The sequence below is a fragment of the Heterodontus francisci genome, chromosome 4, assembly GCF_036365525.1.
Source record: "Heterodontus francisci isolate sHetFra1 chromosome 4, sHetFra1.hap1, whole genome shotgun sequence".
Classification (NCBI taxonomy): Eukaryota; Metazoa; Chordata; class Chondrichthyes; order Heterodontiformes; family Heterodontidae; genus Heterodontus; species Heterodontus francisci.
The window spans coordinates 108,267,596-108,288,283 of NC_090374.1; the positions used below are offsets into that span (position 1 = coordinate 108,267,596).

Consider the following 20,688-nt stretch of genomic DNA (forward strand, 5'->3'; position numbering starts at 1 on the left):
CTAACCTCACACCCGCAGCACAGCGACACCAGGCGGCCCGGAGGAAGTATCGACGCAGCGCTCCATAACCTCCAGACAAACTGCCAGTCAGCAGACAGCCAGGAGAATGAAACTGTCAAGATGCTCTCATTTTGGTTTGAAACTGTTCTCAAGAATAAACACGGTCACAATCACATTCGTCTTGTTCATACATCTCACTCCTAAGAGTTGGCTGTTTGGTGCTATGAGTTGTTCATAAAAATGTTTTGCTGAGCACTGAGTCCAATGAGCTGAACAAAATTTGCCAACATATATGTTGCCAACAAAAGTGAAAAGAAAGACTTGTACCTTCCAAACCCGCAACCTCTATCAAGACAAGGGCAGCAGATGCATGGGAACACCACCACCTGCAAGTTCCTCTCAAAGTTGCACACCATCCTGAAATGGAACTATATCATCGTTCCTTCACTGTTACTGGGTCAAAATCCTGGAACTCCCTTCCGAACCGCACTGTGGGTGTACCTACTGGAATGCAGTGGTTCAAGAAGCCAGCTCACCATCACTTTTGCAATATGATTTTGTTTTAAAGACTTTAATGAAGTGACCTCACACCAAGTCTTCCCAGTGACAAGACAGGGGTCTTGATTACCATGCAAACGAGGAACCAAGATCAAAGACCCTTTTGAAAGCAAAGTACCAGGTTGTAACACCTCAAAGACAATGGTTTTCGCTCTCCCAGATTCTCAGATCGTAAACAGGGAGCCAGGGGCTCTGAAAATTCAAATTTGAGTTGTAATTGCTAACATTGGAAATAAAGGGAGGCCCAGGTGGTTTTGCTATGGTCAGACTTATGGACTCTGAATATGGTAAAGGCAAATGACGATTGACTTAAATTCAACAGGCTTTTCTAAGACTGATAGGCTGTAAAGAAAAAAGGAGAACACAAAGACCAGCAGTGGCAGCCTCAGAAAAGGGAGAGAGAAAGCAACTGTTCTCAGAACACTGATACAACAAAAAGCTGCTAAGATTAGAACCTGGTTCAAAGGCTCGTGGTTTGCAGAAAAGAAAAGGAAAACAGCGTCACCAGAGATTGCCTTATTAACAGAAGACCAGTTGAGTGTGCTCAGAAAAAGTAAGCAAAGAGGACATTGCTTTTTGAGAAGGATTGGGATGCAAGCCATTGCAACTGGGAGGAGTTTGGGACTTTTAACTGCAAAGATACTGATTTGATGAGAACATTGGGTAACATATAAATGTGGTGTGGGGTTTTCGAGTGTGTTTATAACTTAATGGGAAATACCTTTCTCTATAATTTAGTGTATTAGCTACCTACTTAGTACTGTTTAGTTAATGTTGATTTTTAGTTTAGTTGTTATAGTAGAAGTCTTAAGCATGAAATCTTGCCGTGAATATTAAAGGGTATTCAACATTTAGGAAGGACAGGCAAAAAGAAAAAGGAGGTGGGGTAGTGCTGGTAGTAAGGGATGGGATCAGTGCATTAGTGATAGAGGATCTTCGATGGGAAGAACAGGACGTAGAATCTGTTTGGGTGGAGCTAAGAAACAGCAAGGGGTAACAATAAATTGGTAGGAGTGGTTCACAGGCCTCGAAACAGTAGTGGTAATGTAGGGCATGGAATAAATCAGGAAATTAGAAGTGCATGTAGCAAGGTCAATGCAGTAATCATGGGTAAATTCAATTGACATATAGACTGGGTAAATCTAATGAGTACCGTGGCGCAGTGGTTAGCACCACAACCTCACAGCTCCAGCGACCCGGGTTTGGTTCTGGGTACTGCCTGTGCGGAGTTTGCAAGTTCTCCCTGTGACCGTGTGGGTTTATGCCGGGTACTCTGGTTTCCTCCCACAGCCAAAGACTTGCAGGTTGATAGGTAAATTGGCCGTTGTAAATTGCCCCCTGTGTAGGTAGGTGGTAGGAGAATGGTGGGGATGTGTAGGGAATATGGAATTAATGTAGGATTGATATAAATGGGTGGTTGTTGGTCAGTGTGGACTCGGTGGGCCTAAGGGCCTGTTTTGCTGCTGTATCACTCTGTGACTCTGTGACCAATGCTGTGGAAGAAGAATTCCTGGAATGTGTCCAAGATGGTTTTCTGAAGCAATATGTTAAGGGACCAACTAGGGAACAGGCTATAAAAGCAAAATACTGCAGATGCTGGAAATCTGAAATAAAAACAGCAAGTGTTGGAAATACTCAGCAAGTCAGGCAGCATCTGTGGAGAGGGAAGGAGAGTTAATGCTTCAGGTCTGTAACCTTTCATCAGAACTCAGAACTGTTTTTATTAGGGAACAGGCTATTTTGGATCTCGTATTATGCAATGAGAAAGGGCTAATTAATAATCTGGTGGTAAAAGAACCTTTAGGGAAAAGTGACCATCGTATGATAGAATTTTCCATTACCCTTGAAAAAGATATAGTTCAATCCGAAACTAGGGTCTTAAATCTAAACAAGGGCAATTATGAAGGTATGAGGAACACGTTGGCTGTGTGGATTGGAAAAATCCATTAAAAGGTTTGACGGTAGATAGGCAATGCCTAGTATTTAAATAATTAATGCATGGTTTTCAAAAAAATACATTCCTTTATGGCAAAAGAACCCAATAGGGAAAGCAAGTCAGCCGTGGCTAACAAAGGAAGTTAAAGATAGTATTAGATCAAAGGAGGAGGCTTATAAAGTTGCCAAAAAGGTGGTAAGCCAGAGGACTGGGAGAATTTTAGAATCCAGCAAAGGAGGACCAATACATTTATAAAGAAAGAGAGAATAGAATATGAATGTAAACTAACAAGAAATATAAATAGGGATTGTAAAAGCTTCTATAGGTATGTAAAAAGGAAAAGAATTTGCAAAGACAAATGTGGGTCCATTACAGGAAGAGACAGGAGAATTTATAATGGAAAGTAGAGATATGGCAGACAAGCTAAATAATTACTTTGTGTCTGTCTTCACAGAGGAAGGTACACAAATTCTCCCTGAAATACTTGAGATCCAAGTGTCTAGTGAGAATGAGGAACTGAAAAAAAATTAGGATTAGTAGAAAAGTAGTATTGGAGAAATTAATGGGACTGAAAGGTGACAAATCCCCGGGACCCGATGATCTTTATCCTAGCGTGTTGAAAGAGATGGCTACAGAGATATAGTGGATGCATTGGTAATCGTCTTTCAAAATTCTATAAATTTTACAAAGGTGCCTGCAGATTGGAAGGTTGCAAATGTAAACCCCACTGTTTCTTCTTCTTCTTGTTTCTTCTTCTTTGGCCTCCTTGTCTCGAGAGACAATGGGTAAGCGCTTGGTGGTGGTCAGTGGTTTGCGAAACAGTGCCTGGAGTGACTATAAAGGCCAATTCTAGAGTGACAGACTTTTCCACAGGTGCTGCAGATAAAATTGGTTGTTGGGGCTGTTGCACAGTTGGCTCTGCCCTAGCGCTTCTGTCTTTTTTCCTGCCAGCTGCTAAGTTTCTTCGACTCACCACTCTTTAGCCCTGCCCTTATGGCTGTCTGCCAGCTCTGGCGATCACTGGCAACTGACTCCCATGACTTGTGATCAATGTCACAGGACTTCATGCCGCGTTTGCAGACGTCTTTAAATAGGAGACACGGACGGCCGGTGGGTCTGATACCAGTGACGAGCTTGCTGTACAATGTGTCCTTGGGGATCCTGCCATCTTCCATGCAGCTCACATGGCCAAGCCATCTCAAGCGCCGCTGGCTCAGTAGGATGTATATGCTGGGGATGTTGGCCACCTCGAGGATTTCTGCGTTGGAGATACGGTCCTGCCACCTGATGCCAAGAATTCTCCGGAGGCAGCGAAGATGGAATGAATTGAGACATCGCTCCTGTTTAAGAGAGAGAAAACAGGAAACTACAGACCTGTTAGCCTAACATTGGTAATAGGGAAAATACTCGAATCTGTTATAAAGGATGTGATTACTGGACACTTAGAAAATAATGGTCTGATTGGGCAGAGTCAACATGGATTTATGAAGGGGAAATCATGTTTGACAGACTTTTAGAATTTTTTGAGGATGTTATTAGCAGAGTGGATAAGGAAGAATCAGTTGATGTGGTGTATTTGGACTTTCAGAAGGCTTTTGATAAAGTCCCACACAGGAAGTTACTATGCAAAATTAAAGTGCGTGGGTTTGGGGGTAATTTACCAGCATGGATTGAGGATTGGGTAACAAGCAGAAAACAGAGAGTAGGAATAAATGGATCATTCTCAGGTTGGCAGGCTTTGACCAATGGGGTACCACAAGGATCAGTGCTTGGGCCCTAGCTGTTCACAATCTATATCAATGATTTGGATATGGGGACCAAATGTAATATTTCCAAGTTTGCAGATGACACAAAACTTGGTGGGAATGTGAGTTGATGTAATATGAGGAGGATGCAAAGAAGCTTCAAGAGGATGTGGAAAGGCTGAATGAGTGGGCAAGAACACAGCAGATGGAATATATGTTGATATGTGTGAGGTTATCCACTTTGGTCGGAGGAACGAAGGTGCAGAGTATTTCTTAAATGGTGAGAGATTGGAAAGTGTTGATGTCCAAAGGGACCTAGGTATCCTTGTTCATAAGTCACTGAAAGCTAGCATGCATGTGCAACAAGCAATTAGGAAGGCAAACAGTATGTCAGTCTTTATCGCAAGAAGAATTGAATACAAGAGCAAAGAAATCTTGCTTCAATTGTATAGAGCATTGGTGAGGCCGCATCTGGAATATTGTGTGCAGTTCTGGACCCCTTGCCTGAGGAAGGATATACTTGCCATAGAGGGAGTGCAGCGGAGGTTCACAAGACTGATTCCTGGGATGGTGGAATTGTCCTATGAGGAGAGATTGAGGAGACTGGGCCTGTATTCTCTGGAGTTTAGAAGAATGAGAGGTGATCTCATGTAAATTTACAAAATGCCTAAAGGGATAAACAGGGTAGATGCAGAAAGGATGTTTCCCCTGGCCGTGGGGTCTAGAAACAGGGTACACAATCTCAGAATGTAGGGCGAGCCATTTAGGACTGAGTTGAGGAGGAACTTCTTCATTCAGAAGGTGGTGAATCTTCGGAATTCTCTGCCTCAGAAGTTGGTGGAAGCTCAGTCATTGAGTAAGTTCAAGACAGAGATCGATAGATTTCTAGTTGCTAATAACATCAAGAGATAGGGGGATAGTGCAGGAATATGGCACTGAGGTAGACAATCAGCCATGATCTAGAATGGCGGAGCAGGCTCCAAGGGCTGAATGGCCTACTCCTGCTACTATGTTCCAAATCCTTTAATTGGTCTGGAAAGTTCATATCTCTTGTTTTAAAGTTAACGGTCTCAACAGGATGGATAACAGGATGACCTTGCCAGCGACATTCACATCTCGGAAAGAATAAAAAAATCCCTACCCAAATCCTTTATCATTCCTCCATCTTCATACTCCCCTGCCTTCCCAGGGTTGACTCCCTCTTGGATAACCCAGAGCTTCCTACTGTGTCTCTCTCAGTATTCTCCCAACAGCTCAAGACAAAAAATGCTACCTTCTTTTGGGCAGCAACGCCAACTGGCCCATCTGGTTTCTTCCCACCCAAAGTGCCTGCTTGCCAATGGCCTTTGCGTTCCATTCTCTCCCACCACCCCCCAACCCACTGTTGACCCCTTGGATTCTGTCACTGGATCAACAATCACTCCCCCTCTCCCGCATCTCCTTCCAGAATATCTGTTCCCTTGTGAACAAAGCCCTTGCCATCCATGGCCTTAATGTGGATGATTGCACTGATATCATGGTCTTGATGGAAACTGAAACCTTGCTGCCTGGCTGTATTTCCCAGTACCTGCCCCACCCAAACTGCCATAATGGGACACCGATCAAGCAAACTGGCTGGTGTCAAACTTCTTGCGTCTTGTTGCAGCTGCACCCATCCAAGTGAGTTGTAAGTTTTCCATTACACTCCTGATTTAAGCCTTGAAGATAATGGAGAGACTTTGAAGGGTCAGAAGATAAACCCCTCAAAGCAGAATATTTAATCTCTGCCCTGCTCTTATTGCCACAGTTTTGCTATGGCAGGCCCAGTTAAGTTACTGGCCAATACTGACAGCAAGATGTTGCAAATTTGATGATGATGATGCCACTGAATACCAAGGCAAGATGGCTAGGCATGCTACTGCTCTGAGAGTGTGGCGGAGACCTTCAAAAGAGAACTGGATAATTATCTGAAGAGAAAAAAATTGCAGGGCTGTGGGGAAAGGCAGGGGAGTGGAACGAGGTGAGTTGCTCTTGCAGAGAGCTGGGGCAGCCACAACGGGCCAAAAGGCCTCCTTCTGTGCTGTAACAATTCTATAATTCTATGCTCTCTAAATCTATCTTGTACAACATTTAAAGCCAAATCAATTTCCAAGTGTAAAATATTGCACTTTTTGAAACGCTGGAAATACTCAGCAAGTCTGGCAGCATCTGTGGAGAGAACTGGCAAGTATTAGAAATGTAGTAGGCTTTAAGCAAGTAAAGCTTGGTTGGGGCAAAAGATAACCAAAGAGAAGGTGTTGATAGGACAAGGTCACAGAGAATAATTGACCAGAAGGTCATGCAGCAAAGCCAAATGGTATGTTAATGGTGTGGTGAAAGATCTTTTTGATCCTGATTAGAAATAAATTCACAGCATCAAAGGTACATGCTTGGAGAAATAATGCCCTTCGTTCCAATGCAGTTTGCTCTGGATGGATTTTGTGATCAGGCTATCTTAGTATTCATAGTACAATTGAAAAGGCTCTGCATTGTAGAGGATGGTGCAAAGGATGGTATAACACTGTTCACTGAACTTCAACTGTTAGTGTGCTTTTTGGTGACAACAAAGACTCCTTAGATTTTCTGCCTTTTGATTATGAATGAGTGGTACGCTAGGCTATGTGAAGTAGCTCTTTCCAACCATTCATTTTTAGCGGTGGTGCATTATAGTTAAAAATAGGCATTTTATTCAGAGCTCTTCCAAAACTCTCATGCCTGTATCCTAACTTGCACCAAGTCCTGTTTACCCACCACCTTTGTTCTCACTGACCTACAGTGGCTCCTGGTTGAGCAATGCCTCAATTTTACAATTCTCAACCTTGCTTTCAAATCCTCTACAGTCTCACTCTCCCTATCTCTCTAGCCTCCTCCAGCCCTACAACCCTAAGTGATCTATGCGCTCTTCAATTCTGGCCTCTTACACATCCTCAATTTTAATCGCTCCACCGTTGGCGACCATGCCTTCAACTACCTAGGCCCTAAGCTCAGGAATTCCTGCCTAAACCTCTCCACCTCTCTTTCCTCCTTTAAGACACTTAAAACCCACTTCTTTAAACAGGCTTTTGGTCATCTGCCCTCATATCATCTTATAATAGAATGGTTACAACACAGAAGGAGGGCAAGTGATCCATTGAGTTCATGCCAGCTCTCTACAAGGGCAATTCAGCCAGTCCCAATCTCCTGCTCTTTCCCTGTTACCTGCATTTTTAAAAAAAAATTTCAGTCTTTATGAGGCTCAGTGTCAAATTTTGTTTGTTAATGCTCCTGTGAAGCACCTAGGCTGTTTTACTATGTTAAAGATACTATATAAATTCATGTATTTGTTGCTGTACGTAATTTAAATGGCAGGATTATATTCATACTATGTTTCTTGGAGCCATTTTGTGAATGGTAGTGGAAAATTTTATGCAGTAACTCCAGGATGAGCACTCTAATGCAGTACAGAGAGAATGCTGCATTGTTGGATGTCGTCTTTCAGATGAGACATCAAACCAAGGCTCTGTCTGCATGTTCAGGTCAACTTAGAAGACCTCATGCCACTTTTTGAAGAGTAGGGAGCTGTCCTGATGTCACGGTTGGCATTTATCTGTCAACCCGACAACAAGTTAACTAGGCATTTATTACATTTGCTGTTTGCGAACTAGCTGGCATATCTGCATATGTAACAACAATAACTGCAATTCAAAAATAATGAATTGGATATGAAGCACAGATGACAAACTGAGGATATGATGTAGTGTTATTTATTTATTTTTTATTTAGAGATACAGCACTGAAACAGGCCCTTCGGCCCACCGAGTCTGTGCCGCCCAACAGCCACCCATTTATACTAACCCTACAGTAATCCCATATTGCCTACCACCTACCTACACTAGGGGCAATTTACTACAGCCAATTTACCTATCACCTGCAAGTCTTTGGCGGTGGGAGGAAACCGGAGCACCCGGCGAAAAGCCACGCGGTCACAGGGAGAACTTGCAAACTCCGCACAGGCAGTACCCAGAATCGAACCCGGGCCCCTGGAGCTGTAAGGCTGCAGTGCTAACCACTGCGCCACTTGCATTATATAAATGCAAGTTCATTGTATTTTTTCTTTTTTTTCTTAATGCAGTTATCACAATTTATAATTTGTTGCTATCACAACTAAACATAATCTGACTTGCAATTAGTATTAATTTAACAAAAATCATCTTTGATGTATGAAAGAACTTGACATTAGGCTTATTGAATAATAATTACAAGCTAGCCATGTTAAATTTGATGGGATTCAATCAGACATTACTCCAACATACAAAGTCCATTGTGGACAAAGTTTTTATGATGAATTAGTATTATCATGTGTCAAGCATTGACTATTGTATAGCAATAGCATTGTTATGAACAAAGAACGATAAGAAAAGTTGATACAGAAAGTAGGTTCTATATTGAAATATATATTATAGACTGTGGATTTGGCTTGGTGAAATATAGCATTTTGAGTTTTAAGGGCCTATTTTATGAAATTGAAATGAAAAAAAATGGACTGGGGCCAATACTTAGATTGTTGGTTGGGATAGGGCAAAAAATGTGATATATGAGGGAAATATTACATCTGGGATGGGATGGGCAAAAATGATAAAAGAATTGGGGAGTGAGACTGGAATGGTGAAGAGGTGTACAGCATGGTGGAGGAAAAGAAAATTAGACATGGGTGAGAAGTAGGCTGGAGTATCTAGGATGGGGACGAATAAGCAATATTGGAATCAAATATTAGATTGGAGCAGGATCAGAAGGTCAGAAGAAAGGACTGAAGCAAGAATAAGAATATTTGTGAATGGCATGGGACAATGCAGTGCTGTCAGGCTGAATAGAATGTGAGAAGAAAATCTAAGAGCAGACTGAGATGGGAGCAAGAAGCAGGTTATGATGGCTCTGCAATAAAATATCTAATGGAGAAGTGGAGGGGAAATGAATGTGGGATTGGGATAGGCCCAAGAGATAGGGCCCTTTGTAGTCAGAATGAAAAACAATACTGACTGGGAACTGGATAGGACTAAGACATAGGGATCTGATGCACCAGGAAGAAAACAAATAGAGTAAGGCTCAAATTTGATTAGTGAGTTTGAGATATGGCTGCATTGCAGGGCAAATAGGATTACAAAAGGAGGTTGTCAAATTTGAATGTTGGGTATGAGGAGGATGGGAAGCAGGGCTGGGAAATCAATACATGGGTTGTGTATGGGGCAAAGAGATTGCAGCTTGCAAAAAGTCTCACAGCAGGCGAGGTGATGGAAGTTCCAAATGGCTAGACACTATTAGAAGTCATAACAGAGACAGTGTATTTATTTGAAGGATGGAGTAACTTGTTTGTAGTTGCCGTGAAGCTATGACACAACAATTAAGAAAAAAGGTATTAGGACTCATAGGATTAGTGGTGACTGATTGAGGAAAATATATATTATTAAAAGAGGGATAGGTCTGGAAACAAGACCTAGGCTTTGATGGAGGCAGTCATGTGGACTGGTGGGACATCTGACAATGTGGCCAGGAAATTTTCGAGTGGTTAGGACTGAGGCCATGGTGTGCCATTGGAGGGGAAAGAAATTTGAGAGTGGTACTTGGAAATTTTGAACAAAGTGGGGACAGGATTGGTGCGTGGAATCAGTACCTGAGGTCTGACTACAGATTGTAAAAATTTTAGGGGAAAAATCAGAAATTAAAATAAGAATCTGTCAGAATTTTTAATTATCTGAGGAGAAAAGCACAGAACAGGTGAATTTACATGATTCCTAGGCACAGGTTGAAACAGGAGCCAGCAGATTCAAACCTGTGGCCATTAAAAGGTAATTGGTGAAGAGATGAACGAAGCTGCTACAACAATATCATTTGCTGGAGGAAGGCTAAGAAATATCATGATAGATTAATGTTGACAAAGTAATGAAATAAAGCATCACTCAACAGTTGTGACAACAGGAATTGAAGTTTTGAGAACAGGAGGTGTTCAGATTTAAGATTTCTAATGCATAGATTATTTTAAAGCTTGGTTTATGCACATTCCAATAGAGTCTCTGGATTTTCACCAAACCTCCTTCAATCACAGGTAGCTTGGTACTGAATGTCATTTGTCCACTGGAATCTTCAATTTTCCGATATCTTGTTTCAATGGTGTCGTTTGGTCAGCAACTGTCTATAAGAGACAACCATTAGAGCCAATTATTATGATTCAATCAATGAAAGAAAGGTTGATTTTACACTCACAAAACAGTAACTTTCCATTCTGTGGTATGGAATACAGATAGAGGCAAGCCAGTTAAATAGATATAAACATATGATCAGCAGGAATAAGGCTTATTAATAATAAAATAGTGATTACCACTGGCAATGTTGATCAAGGCATCCAGCCTGAAAGTGACATGCTGGCAACAATTTTTTTAAAAGCCAAAAGCGTGGCGAAAACATTTTACTTAAGTCCTTCCCAATTCCACTTGTATGGAAGAGGACATCACTTTTTAAAACAAAAGTATGGGTTCATTTTCTGCTTAATTCACAGAACTATTCAGTCCATTGTGCCTGTGCCGGCTCTCTGACAGAGCTATTCAATCATTGCAATTCCCCTGCCCTTTCCCTGGAGTTCTGCAAATTTTCCCCTTCAAGTATTTCAATTTCCTTTCAAAAGTTATTAATGAATTATTATTGAATTATTTCACCACCATTTCAAGTAGTGCATCCCAGATCATAATAACTCAGTGCGTAAAAATAATTCTCTTCATCTTGCCTCTGTTTTTTGCCAATTACATTAAATCAGTGTCCTCTTTCGCTACTGGAAAATATTTCTCCTTATTTACACTATCAAAATGCTTCATCATTTTGACCACTTCTATTCTATCTCCCCTTAACCTTCTCTGCTCTAAGGAGAAAAAGCTCAGTTTCTCTAGTCTCTCCATGTTACTGAGGTCCCACATCCCTGATACCATTCTAGCCCACTCTGTGGCCTTAACATCCTTCCTAAAATGTGGTGCCCAGAATTGGACCCAATACTTCAGCTGGTGCCTAAGCAGTGATTGTAATAAAAGTTTAGTATAGCTTCCTTGTTAATGTAGTCTATGCCTCTCTTTATAAAGCCAAAAATCCTGTATGTTTTTTTTGACAGGCTTCTCACCTTGTCCTGTCATCATCAAAGATTTCTGTACCCAAACTTCCAGCTCTCTCTGCTCCTGCACCCACTTTAAGATTAAACCATTTAGTTTATATTGCCTTTCCCCATTCTTTTTACCAAAAATGCAACACTTCACACATCTCTACATTAAACTGTACTTGCCATGTGTCTGCTTATAAGATCCTGAGGGATCTTGACAGGGTGGATGTGGAAAGGATGTTTCCCCTTGTGGGAGAATCTGGAACTAGAGGTCACTGTTTAAAAATAAGGGGTCGCCCATTTAAGACAGATGAGAAGAAATTTTTTCTCTCTGTTGGTTGTGAGTCTTTCGAATTCTCTCCCTCAAAAGGTGGTGGAAGCAGAGTCTTTGAATATTTTTAAGGCAGAGGTAGATAGATTCTTGATAAGCAAGGGGGTGAAAGATTATTGGGGGTAGGTGGAAATGTGGAGTAATCAGTTCAGCCATGAACTTATTGAATAGTGAAGCAGGCTTGAGGGGCCGAGTGACCTACTCCTGCTCCTAATTTGTATGTTCACCAGCCTGTTTATATCCTCCTGGAGTCTGTTACTATCCTCTTCATTGTTTACTGTATTTCTGAGATGTGTCTCATCTGCAAACTTTGAAATTATGCCCTGTACACCCAAGTCTAGGACATTAATGTGCATCAAAAAAGCAGTGGTCCTAATAGCAATCCCTGGGAACATCCCTATATTCATCCCTCCAGTCTAAAAAACAACCATTCAGCACTACTCTCTGCTTTCTGTCTCTTAGCCAATTTTATATCCACATTGTTACTGCTCCTTTAATCGCATGTATTTTAGTTTTGCTAACACGTCCATTATGCAGTACTATATCAAACATCTTTTCAAAGTTCACATATGCAAGATCAATCACAGTCCTTTCATCAACCCTCTTCATTCCTTCATCAAAGAACTCAATTCAAGTTAGTCAAACACAATTTGCCTTTAACAAATCCGTGCTGGCTGTCAATTATCAACCTATATTTTTCCAAGTGATAATGTTGTCCCGGATTATTGTCTCTAAAAATTTCCACACCACTAATGTTAGGCTGACTGACTGAGAGTTTATGGGTTTTTCCCTATCCCATTTTTTGAACAGGGTTGTAACATTTGCAATCCTCCAGTCTTTTGGCATCATTCCCATATCTAAGAAGGGTTGAAAGATTGTGGCCAGAGCCTCCGCTATCTTAATCTTTACTTCCCTCAGCATCTTATCCAGACTGGGTGACTGTTCAACTTTGACCACCGCCAAACTTTTAAGTCTCTCCTCTTTACCTATTTTTATCCTAACCAATTTTGGACTTTATTAACTTACCGTTTTTCCTATTGATCAGGTTGGCTCTGCTGTGCAAATCTTGACATTTATTTGACTAATTAGCATAAACACATAAGCATATTGGCAAGTTTTGCACAATTTCTATAAATGTACTTTAATTTATTTTTAAGAATGATTGTCCTATTTTTAGGCCTTCAAACCATACACTATATTCCACATCAATGCTGCTCTGTTTCTAGATGTTAGGTGCACTGAAAGTAACTGGAATCAACTTTCGATCAATATACTGCCCAATAGGGAAGTACCGAACAGAAGCATGAACCACAAGAAAAAAAAAGCCTGACCTTAGAGTTTTTGAACTTCCCTTAAAATATCTTCATACACTTGAGCAAACAATTCCTCTGGGGATTCTGTTCCATCCAAGTAAACTGAGGCAAAAAACACACTTGGTTCATTTGGTGCTGTAAGTAATTTCCTGATGTTAAACACTGTAATCTTTATTCTCAGCATTATTTCACACTACAGATAAAAATGTACAAAACACCATAAATACCAAGAACATTGAAAATGGCAGGTGTCAAAAAATGAAATAACCACCTAGGTATTAACAAATTTATCACACCTCCAATTTATTAAAAATATAATAGACAACAATGGTTTATGCACAATTTTTTTAATAAATTCTGTTCGTGATAATATTTATAGCTGTGGATAGAATTTGGATGATCTAAAATCACTATTATGCTTAATTCATATATTAGAATTTAAAACATGCAGGTATATGCATCAATTTCTGAAAATTCATTTATTTACAAAATTCTGGTTAGCACAACTACTATTTAGAAATTAGAATTTACAGCATTCAGGCATTAAGCTGTTATTCACAGGAGTCTTAACGATTGTGATTAGGTCAGAAAACAATTGCACATTAAAACAAAAATGAAAATGTTTACTTATGTTGGCTACTTTCTCTTCCATTTCTTTTCTGTTTTTGAGGTACATTGGCCACACGTGTCCGTTAAAATTTCCAGGTGGGTCAGGGGGATCATAGACCCTTGAACTAAAATAAAGAGATTCTGTTCACAGTTTCAGATAATTTGGTGATAATGATGTGTTTAAAAATAGTTTAAAATCAGCCCTTACCATCTTCGTCTCTTACATTCTTCATATGGAATGGAGAGATAATAGCGTTGATTAAAAACATCATTTAGGGGCCTAAAAACAGATATAGGTGTGTAAAGCACTATATACGGCATTATAAATTGAGTCATATATATCAATACACTCAAATTTGACTAAATACAGGTTCCACAAAATTCTTGTTAGGCCTGGTAAAGAACTCTTCAAACTTATTGTTCTGAATTAATTTGCATGGGAACTGGTGGAAATCCTTCACAAGCCAAACACTCTCCTGCATTCATTTATTTCTGTGCCTTAGCAGTTGGCAAGGTGAAGCAAATTTAACGTGGACTACACACTGTGGGGCACAACCAAATGATGCTCCCAAGTTTCGTGCGAAGCTGTTACCTTGACACTGACCAGTTTAATAATTTCTCTACATGTAGATAAATGTGAGGTTATCCACTTTGGTAGCAAAAACAGGGAGGCAGTTTATTATCTGAACAGCTATAAACTGAGAGAGGGAATATGCAATGAGACTTGGGTGTTCTCGTGCACCAGTCGCTGAAGGTAAGCATGCAGGTGTAACAAGCAGTAAAAAAGACAAATGGTATGTTGGCCTTCATAGCGAGAGGATTCGAGTACAGGAGCAGGGATGTCTTGCTGCAATTATACAGGGCCTTGGTGAGGCCACATCTGGAATATTGTGTGCAGTTTTGGTCTCCTTATCTGAGGAAGGATGTTCTTGCTAAAGAGGGAGTGCAGCGAAGGTTTACCAGACTGATTCCTGGGATGGCGGGACTGACGTATGAGGAGAGATTGAGTTGGTTAGGATTATATTCACTGGAGTTCAGAAGAGTGAGGGGGGATCTCAAAGAAACCCATAAAATTCTAACAGGACTTGACAGGGTAGATGCAGGAAGGATGTTCCCAATGTTGGGGAAGTCCAGAACCAGGGGTCATAGTCTAAGGAAACGGGGTAAACCTTTCAGGACTGAGATGAGGAGAAATTTCTTCACCCAGAGAGTGGTGAACCTGTGGAATTCGCTACCACAGAAAGCAGTTGAGGCCAAAACATTATATGTTTTCAAGAAGGAATTAGATATAGCTGTTGGGTTTAAAGGGATCAAAGGATATGGGGCGAAAGCTGGAACAGGTTACTGAGTTGGATGATCAGCCATGATCTAAGTGAATGGCGGAGCAGGCTCAAAGGGCCGAATGGCCTACTCCTGCTCCTATTTTCTATGTTTCAATGTTAACCTAGTTAATCATTTCTGCACAAAAATATAACACAAAAAAATTAGCATATTACATTAACTGAATTTTTCAAAGATACAGCAAACATACTTATAATTGTAAAGGAGAAAACCTTCTACAATTAGGATGTAGAGGCCTTTGCTTTCTGACAAAACTGGAGCTGCTTGTTCAGTATGTACAGCATCTATGTTCTCCATCCAGGTATAAACTGTATTCATCATTGCTTCCATATCCAGAGCAGTGATGACTGTAAGTCATTAAAGAAACAATTACTGTCAGGTGAGAAACTAATGCTCTTAAAAGAAACACACTCAGTAATGTAACAAAATACAAATGTAACAGTGGTCTGTACACACATATAAATGCAAGTCCTTTTTCTTATAGTCAACAGAAATCTATTCATTACGCTGTGAAAGCTCCAATGCTACTATCATTTGATTTAGAGATTATGTGGAGAGTTTAGTCCATCTTTCTTAGATTACTAAAAGGAATGCCACATCCTCGTGGAATATTTCAGGGAAATCAGAAGGGGTTGGAGGGACTGAAGAAGGGAAGATACCGCAAACGCTTCTCCTGATGATTATTAAGGATACATCACAGATTCAAGGAGAGGTAAAGAAAATAAACTTTCCAATGCTAAGACAATTCCTTTTACATGTGGCATCACATATTACAGTTTCTGTCAACATTTGTTACATGTTCCTATAGGTTCTTATAAGGTTGGAGCATAGAAATACCCCAGATCTGTTTCAATTAGGCCATGTCCAATCTAATAAAAACTCAAAAATAAGAGCAAAATATTGCGGATGCTGAAACTTTGAAATGAGAACAGAAAGTGCCAGAAATACTCAGCAGGTCTGGAAGCATCTGTGTAAAGAGAAACAGAGTTCACGTTTCAGATCTGTGACCTTTCACAGACTAGAAACGTTAACTCTGTTTCTCTTTACACAGATACTGCCAGACCTGCTGAGTATTTCTGGCACTTTCTGTTCTCATAATAAAAACTCTGTTCATTTGAATTAAAATTTGTGACCACTGCATTATGATAATTATATCAATAAACTTTCCCGGAGATGTGACAGATCTTACCATCAAACTGCTGAAATCCATCTTCTCCAATCTCTACCTCACTGGCAGGCTGGATGAAAAACAAACAAATGATGAAGGGTTACTGACCTGAAACATTAACTCTGCTTCTCTCTCCACAGATGCTGCCAGACCTGCTGAGTATTTCCAGCATTTCTTGTTTTTATTATAAAAAAAGGATATTTAGTTGGAAATTTACTCTTCCTTATTCATAGTTTAAGAGGTTAGTTTCAACTTTTGGTATATCTGATTATAAGATTTGAGGCTTGGAGCAATAGAACGTTTAAGGATATTGGTGTGCTGGTTGCCATGTTTTCAAAAGATCAGTTTACAGAAATGAGACCTAGCAGTGAATAAATAATAAATTGAGCTGAATGATTATTGCAATAAGCAAAGGAAATAAGAAACTTTCAAAGAAAAATTTGTGAAACACTGAAGCCCTATCAAAAGAGTGTGTGATGAGAGGAAGTCACAATGGCTTCATGGGGACTTAATAAGGCAACTTGCTCTCAATAAAGGTATTTTATGGCTTAAGGCAGTAGTCTTTTAGAGAACAAAAGTTATAAAAAGCAGTTATTGTTAATAAAAAAAATTAGGCAGACTAAATTGAATTCAGAAAGGACCATAGTTAAACTTGATCAAATGTAAGGGGAAAGCATTTTTTCAGCCTATGTTAGCAATTTAAAGGTTGGTTAGAGAACAAAAAGGATGGTTGCAGGATGACTCATTCAGAATTATAGATGGCGCCAAGAGCACGACAGTAGATTTGAATAGATACTGTGACCCTGATAATCCATAGAACATAATCCTGCTGGTTAAGCTGGCATTACGCCTGCTGGTGCCTTTCAATGCTGGCTCCACTGGAGTTGGCGGTATTAGTAAGACACCATCAAACCTGCATACAAAACTACACTGGGTTCCAAATGAAGCCATAACTATCAACACAGGGAGTCCATGTTTCTGGCTCCACCTCCTGAGACCATAAGGGCTGGGCGGAGGTTCCTGGAAATGGCAAAAACCTGATACAACTGGACCCCTGAAATTTTCCAGCGAGGCATGCCAGTTTGCTACCATAACTCAATGAAGAGACCAATGGAACCCGATGGAATTTCAGGGCCGGTGTATCTGTTTTTAACTGTGAGAGGATTGGATCTGCCTTTGTATATCAGATGAAGCTAAAACTGAAATGGGTCATTATAATATATCTAGGGAAATGGCGTAGGATAAATTAAGGAGGGTTAAAGCAGAACAATCACCAAGACCATATTTACTTTATCCTAGGGAACTGGAGGAGATATCTGAGGTGATTAATGATGCTGCAGTAAACAGCTAATTTGAGAAAGTAGGGAGTAAGTTTGCAAGTTTTATTTTTCTCGGGATAATTGGTTTGTGAAACAGAAGACCACAGTGGGTTTTGTCTGATTATGCTTCTGTTCTAGGGATGTTTTTCCAGTTAAAGGTGCTATATAAAGGGATATTGTTGTTATTGAATGACTCATTGCAATCTTTCAAAAAGCTGTTAGAAACACTTCTGGAAAAGATGGCAGAAGGACAAAAGGAAGGTATGATTTTGGGTAATAATCACTTTGTTTGGGGCTTGGGTGATTGTGTTATAGGTTTAGAGAGGATATTTTGTTGGCTATGGGTCTCTTTTTTTTTTGCCTCTCAGAAGGTTGTGGAGTGGACGGAAGAGTGGGGACATGAAAATAAGTCTATTCAAGATTAGGGAAAATGCATATGGGCCGAATGGCCTTTTCTCATCCTGAGTGCATAACATAAAACAGCTAATGCATTTAAAGTAACATTAGACAAAATCTGAAATGGTAAAAAAAAAATTGAGTATTTTATGTTTTACCTTGAAAAATGTATCTTGACATAGTAAAAAGCTGTTTGGAAGGGCTTTCTTAAGTTTGCATGCAAGTGTAGTTTTTCCACCATTTGTGACACTGAATTAAAAAAGAGACAACACTAAGTTTGTAGTTCTTTACGTAAAATAAAATTGTGTATTGCAATAAAATCAGATCCAGCAGTATGTAATAATGCTCTCGAGTACTAGATCCCATCAAAATACCTAAACATTGTTGCAGAAGTGCACCTCCAGGTTTTACAAAAATAATCTAGGGCACAACTGCTCCAGGAGTCCCTCTCCACTGAGACCATGACTTCTGCTTTCACCCTCCCCTCACCTCTTGGCCAGTTATTATCCAGAGAGCAGCACTGGGATGCCTATTTTGCACCCCACAACTCGCTAGTGCAATGCAAATAAGGCTGTGGCCTCAAAATCACAGGTATGGCTCAACAAAGCACTTTGTTGGCCGGGTGCCCAAAAGTCAAAGTTGACCCCATTATTTGTTCTTTCTTCTCCAAAACCTTGTATTCTGTAATTTACATTATAAAATGTTCATATTTTGCTCAACCTCCCATGGTATAGTTGGAGGGTTTTTTAATATTCATTCAGGGAATGTGGGTGTCACTCGCAAGGCCAACATTTATTGCCCATGCCAACTTGCCTTTAACTCAATGGCTTGCTAGGCCATTTCAGAGTGCAGTCAAGAACCAACCACATTGCTGTGGATCTGGAGTCACATATAAGCCAGACCAGGTAAGGACAGCAGATTTCCTTCCCTAAAGGACATCAGTGAATAGGTTGGCTTTTTATGACAAACTAGTGTTACATGGTCACCATGACAAATACTAAATTTTTATTCCAGATTTTGTAACTGAATTTAAATTTTCCGTCTTCCCTGGTGGGATTTGAACTCATGTCTCCAGATCATTCATCCAGAGTTCCGGGTTATGAATCCACTAACAATCACGATACTACCATTCCCTTCATCTTTTTAAGATCCAAGTACTTTACTTTTTATTCTTCCCAATTCATAAAGGCTGTCCCTTTATCCCAATTCATCAAGGCTGTCACTTTAAGCAACAAAAGAATTTCTCCCATATCAAACAATACCATCAGCCTGAAGCCTTATAAAAGCTTACAAATTAAATTCCATCATTTTTGTTATTTTTTTCCGCTGCTCATGCATCAAAGTCATTAGGAACAAAGAGAAAACTGCACTCCCACATTGCATTACACAACACAGGTCATTATTTTTTCATAACAGCTGAAGGTACCCAGCATTCAAGGCCCAAGAGAGATTTCCAATTCAAATCCCAAGTTTCATCGGTGGGGTAGGACTATGAACTCAAGAACACAAGAAATAGGAGCAGGAGTAGACTATTTGGCCCATCGAGCCTGCTCCACCATTCAAAACGATCATGGCTAATCTTAGGATTCAACTCCACTTTCCCGCCCGCTTGCCATAGCCCTGGATTCTTTGACAGACCAAAAAGCTGTCTTTCCCAGCCTTAAATGTATTCAACGATGGAGCATCCACAACCCTCTGGGATAGAGAATTCCAAAGATTCACAACCCTTTGAGTGAAGTAATTTCTCCTTATCTCAGTCCTAAATGATCGGCCCCTTTTTCTTATACTGTGCCCCGTGTTTTAGATTCCCCGAACAGCGGAAATAATCTCTGTGTCTACCATATCCAGCCCCTTTAGAATCTTGCGTTTCAATGAGATCACCTTTCATTTTTCTAAACTCCAGAGAACACAGACCCAATTTAATTAGTCTCTCATCATAGGACAACCTCCTCATCCCAGGGATCAATCTAGTGAACCTTCGCTGCACTGCCTCCAATGCAAGTATATCCTTTTTTAAATGTGGAGACCAAAACTGCACACAGTATTCCAGATGTGGTCTCACCAAAACCCTGTACAATTGTAGCAATACTTCCTTATTCCTTTACTCTGTTTTTTCTCTCCTCAGATTAAAACAGTGTGTGCCTTTAAGACTGTTAAAAACAGTGCACATTTAAGGGAGAGAAAGTTTTGGAATTTCTAAGGCACAGTGTGCCAGCAGCTGCACTTGTTACCCTAGGCGACATGGTTCAATGTTTCGATTTGACTATGTGTAAAACTGGCAAAAAATGGTCTGAACCAGTTAGTTTTGAGACATTCTCCAACGAGGCGTGCTACTGAAGAGAAGAAAGCTATCTATTTTCTCTCAGCAAAAATTCTACAGGGATCTAGGGGCCAAGTTAATTGCCTAAAGAAAAGCCTTCTTTTTTCAAGAAACAGTTTGTATTGCTGAAGAAACTGTTGATGCTTACTGCAGCCAAAGAGTTTGAATACCTATTAAGAAGACTACTGCATCAATCCATGTGAAGATTTCGAGTGGCCTTTGACTATTTCCACTTTAGAATACCTCCATCAGGAACATAAACCCACAAAGACTTATTTTATTTATTCTTAAGACAGCTAATTTTTTTAAAACACTTTTTAAAACTGGTTAACTACTGTTACTTTTGAGTGTGTGAGAGAATGGGGGAGTTGGATTAAAATAAGAAGTTATAAGGTCTTTAGACATAGGTTTATCTTAACAGTGTTTAAGATTTAGTTTTAACAAAGAGTTAATTTGTTGTTGTCTAAAGATACCTGGTTTGGTCTGTTTTATTCCGGGGGTTACCAGAGTGTTTGATTTG

At 40.1% G+C, this 20,688-nt stretch overlaps 1 protein-coding gene across 4 annotated transcripts in view; it reads right to left on the minus strand.

Annotated features, from left to right (window-relative positions):
• Positions 1–7,984: 7,984 nt before the first annotated feature.
• LOC137369185 (nicotinamide riboside kinase 1-like) overlaps positions 7,985–20,688 on the minus strand; it is a 41,229-nt gene continuing 28,525 nt past the window's right edge. For 3 of the 4 annotated variants that reach the window (XM_068029973.1, XM_068029974.1, XM_068029975.1), the window contains 7 exons: positions 18,007–18,097; positions 16,155–16,203; positions 15,156–15,312; positions 13,833–13,904; positions 13,643–13,749; positions 13,034–13,117; positions 7,985–10,423 (listed from right to left, as the gene is read on the minus strand). In XM_068029973.1, coding sequence (XP_067886074.1) covers positions 13,035–13,117; positions 13,643–13,749; positions 13,833–13,904; positions 15,156–15,312; positions 16,155–16,203; positions 18,007–18,097 — 559 coding nt within the window. In that variant the 3' untranslated portion in view covers positions 7,985–10,423; position 13,034. The remainder of the gene's footprint in view (positions 10,424–13,033; positions 13,118–13,642; positions 13,750–13,832; positions 13,905–15,155; positions 15,313–16,154; positions 16,204–18,006; positions 18,098–20,688) is intronic. The other variant, XM_068029976.1, reaches the window with a different exon arrangement.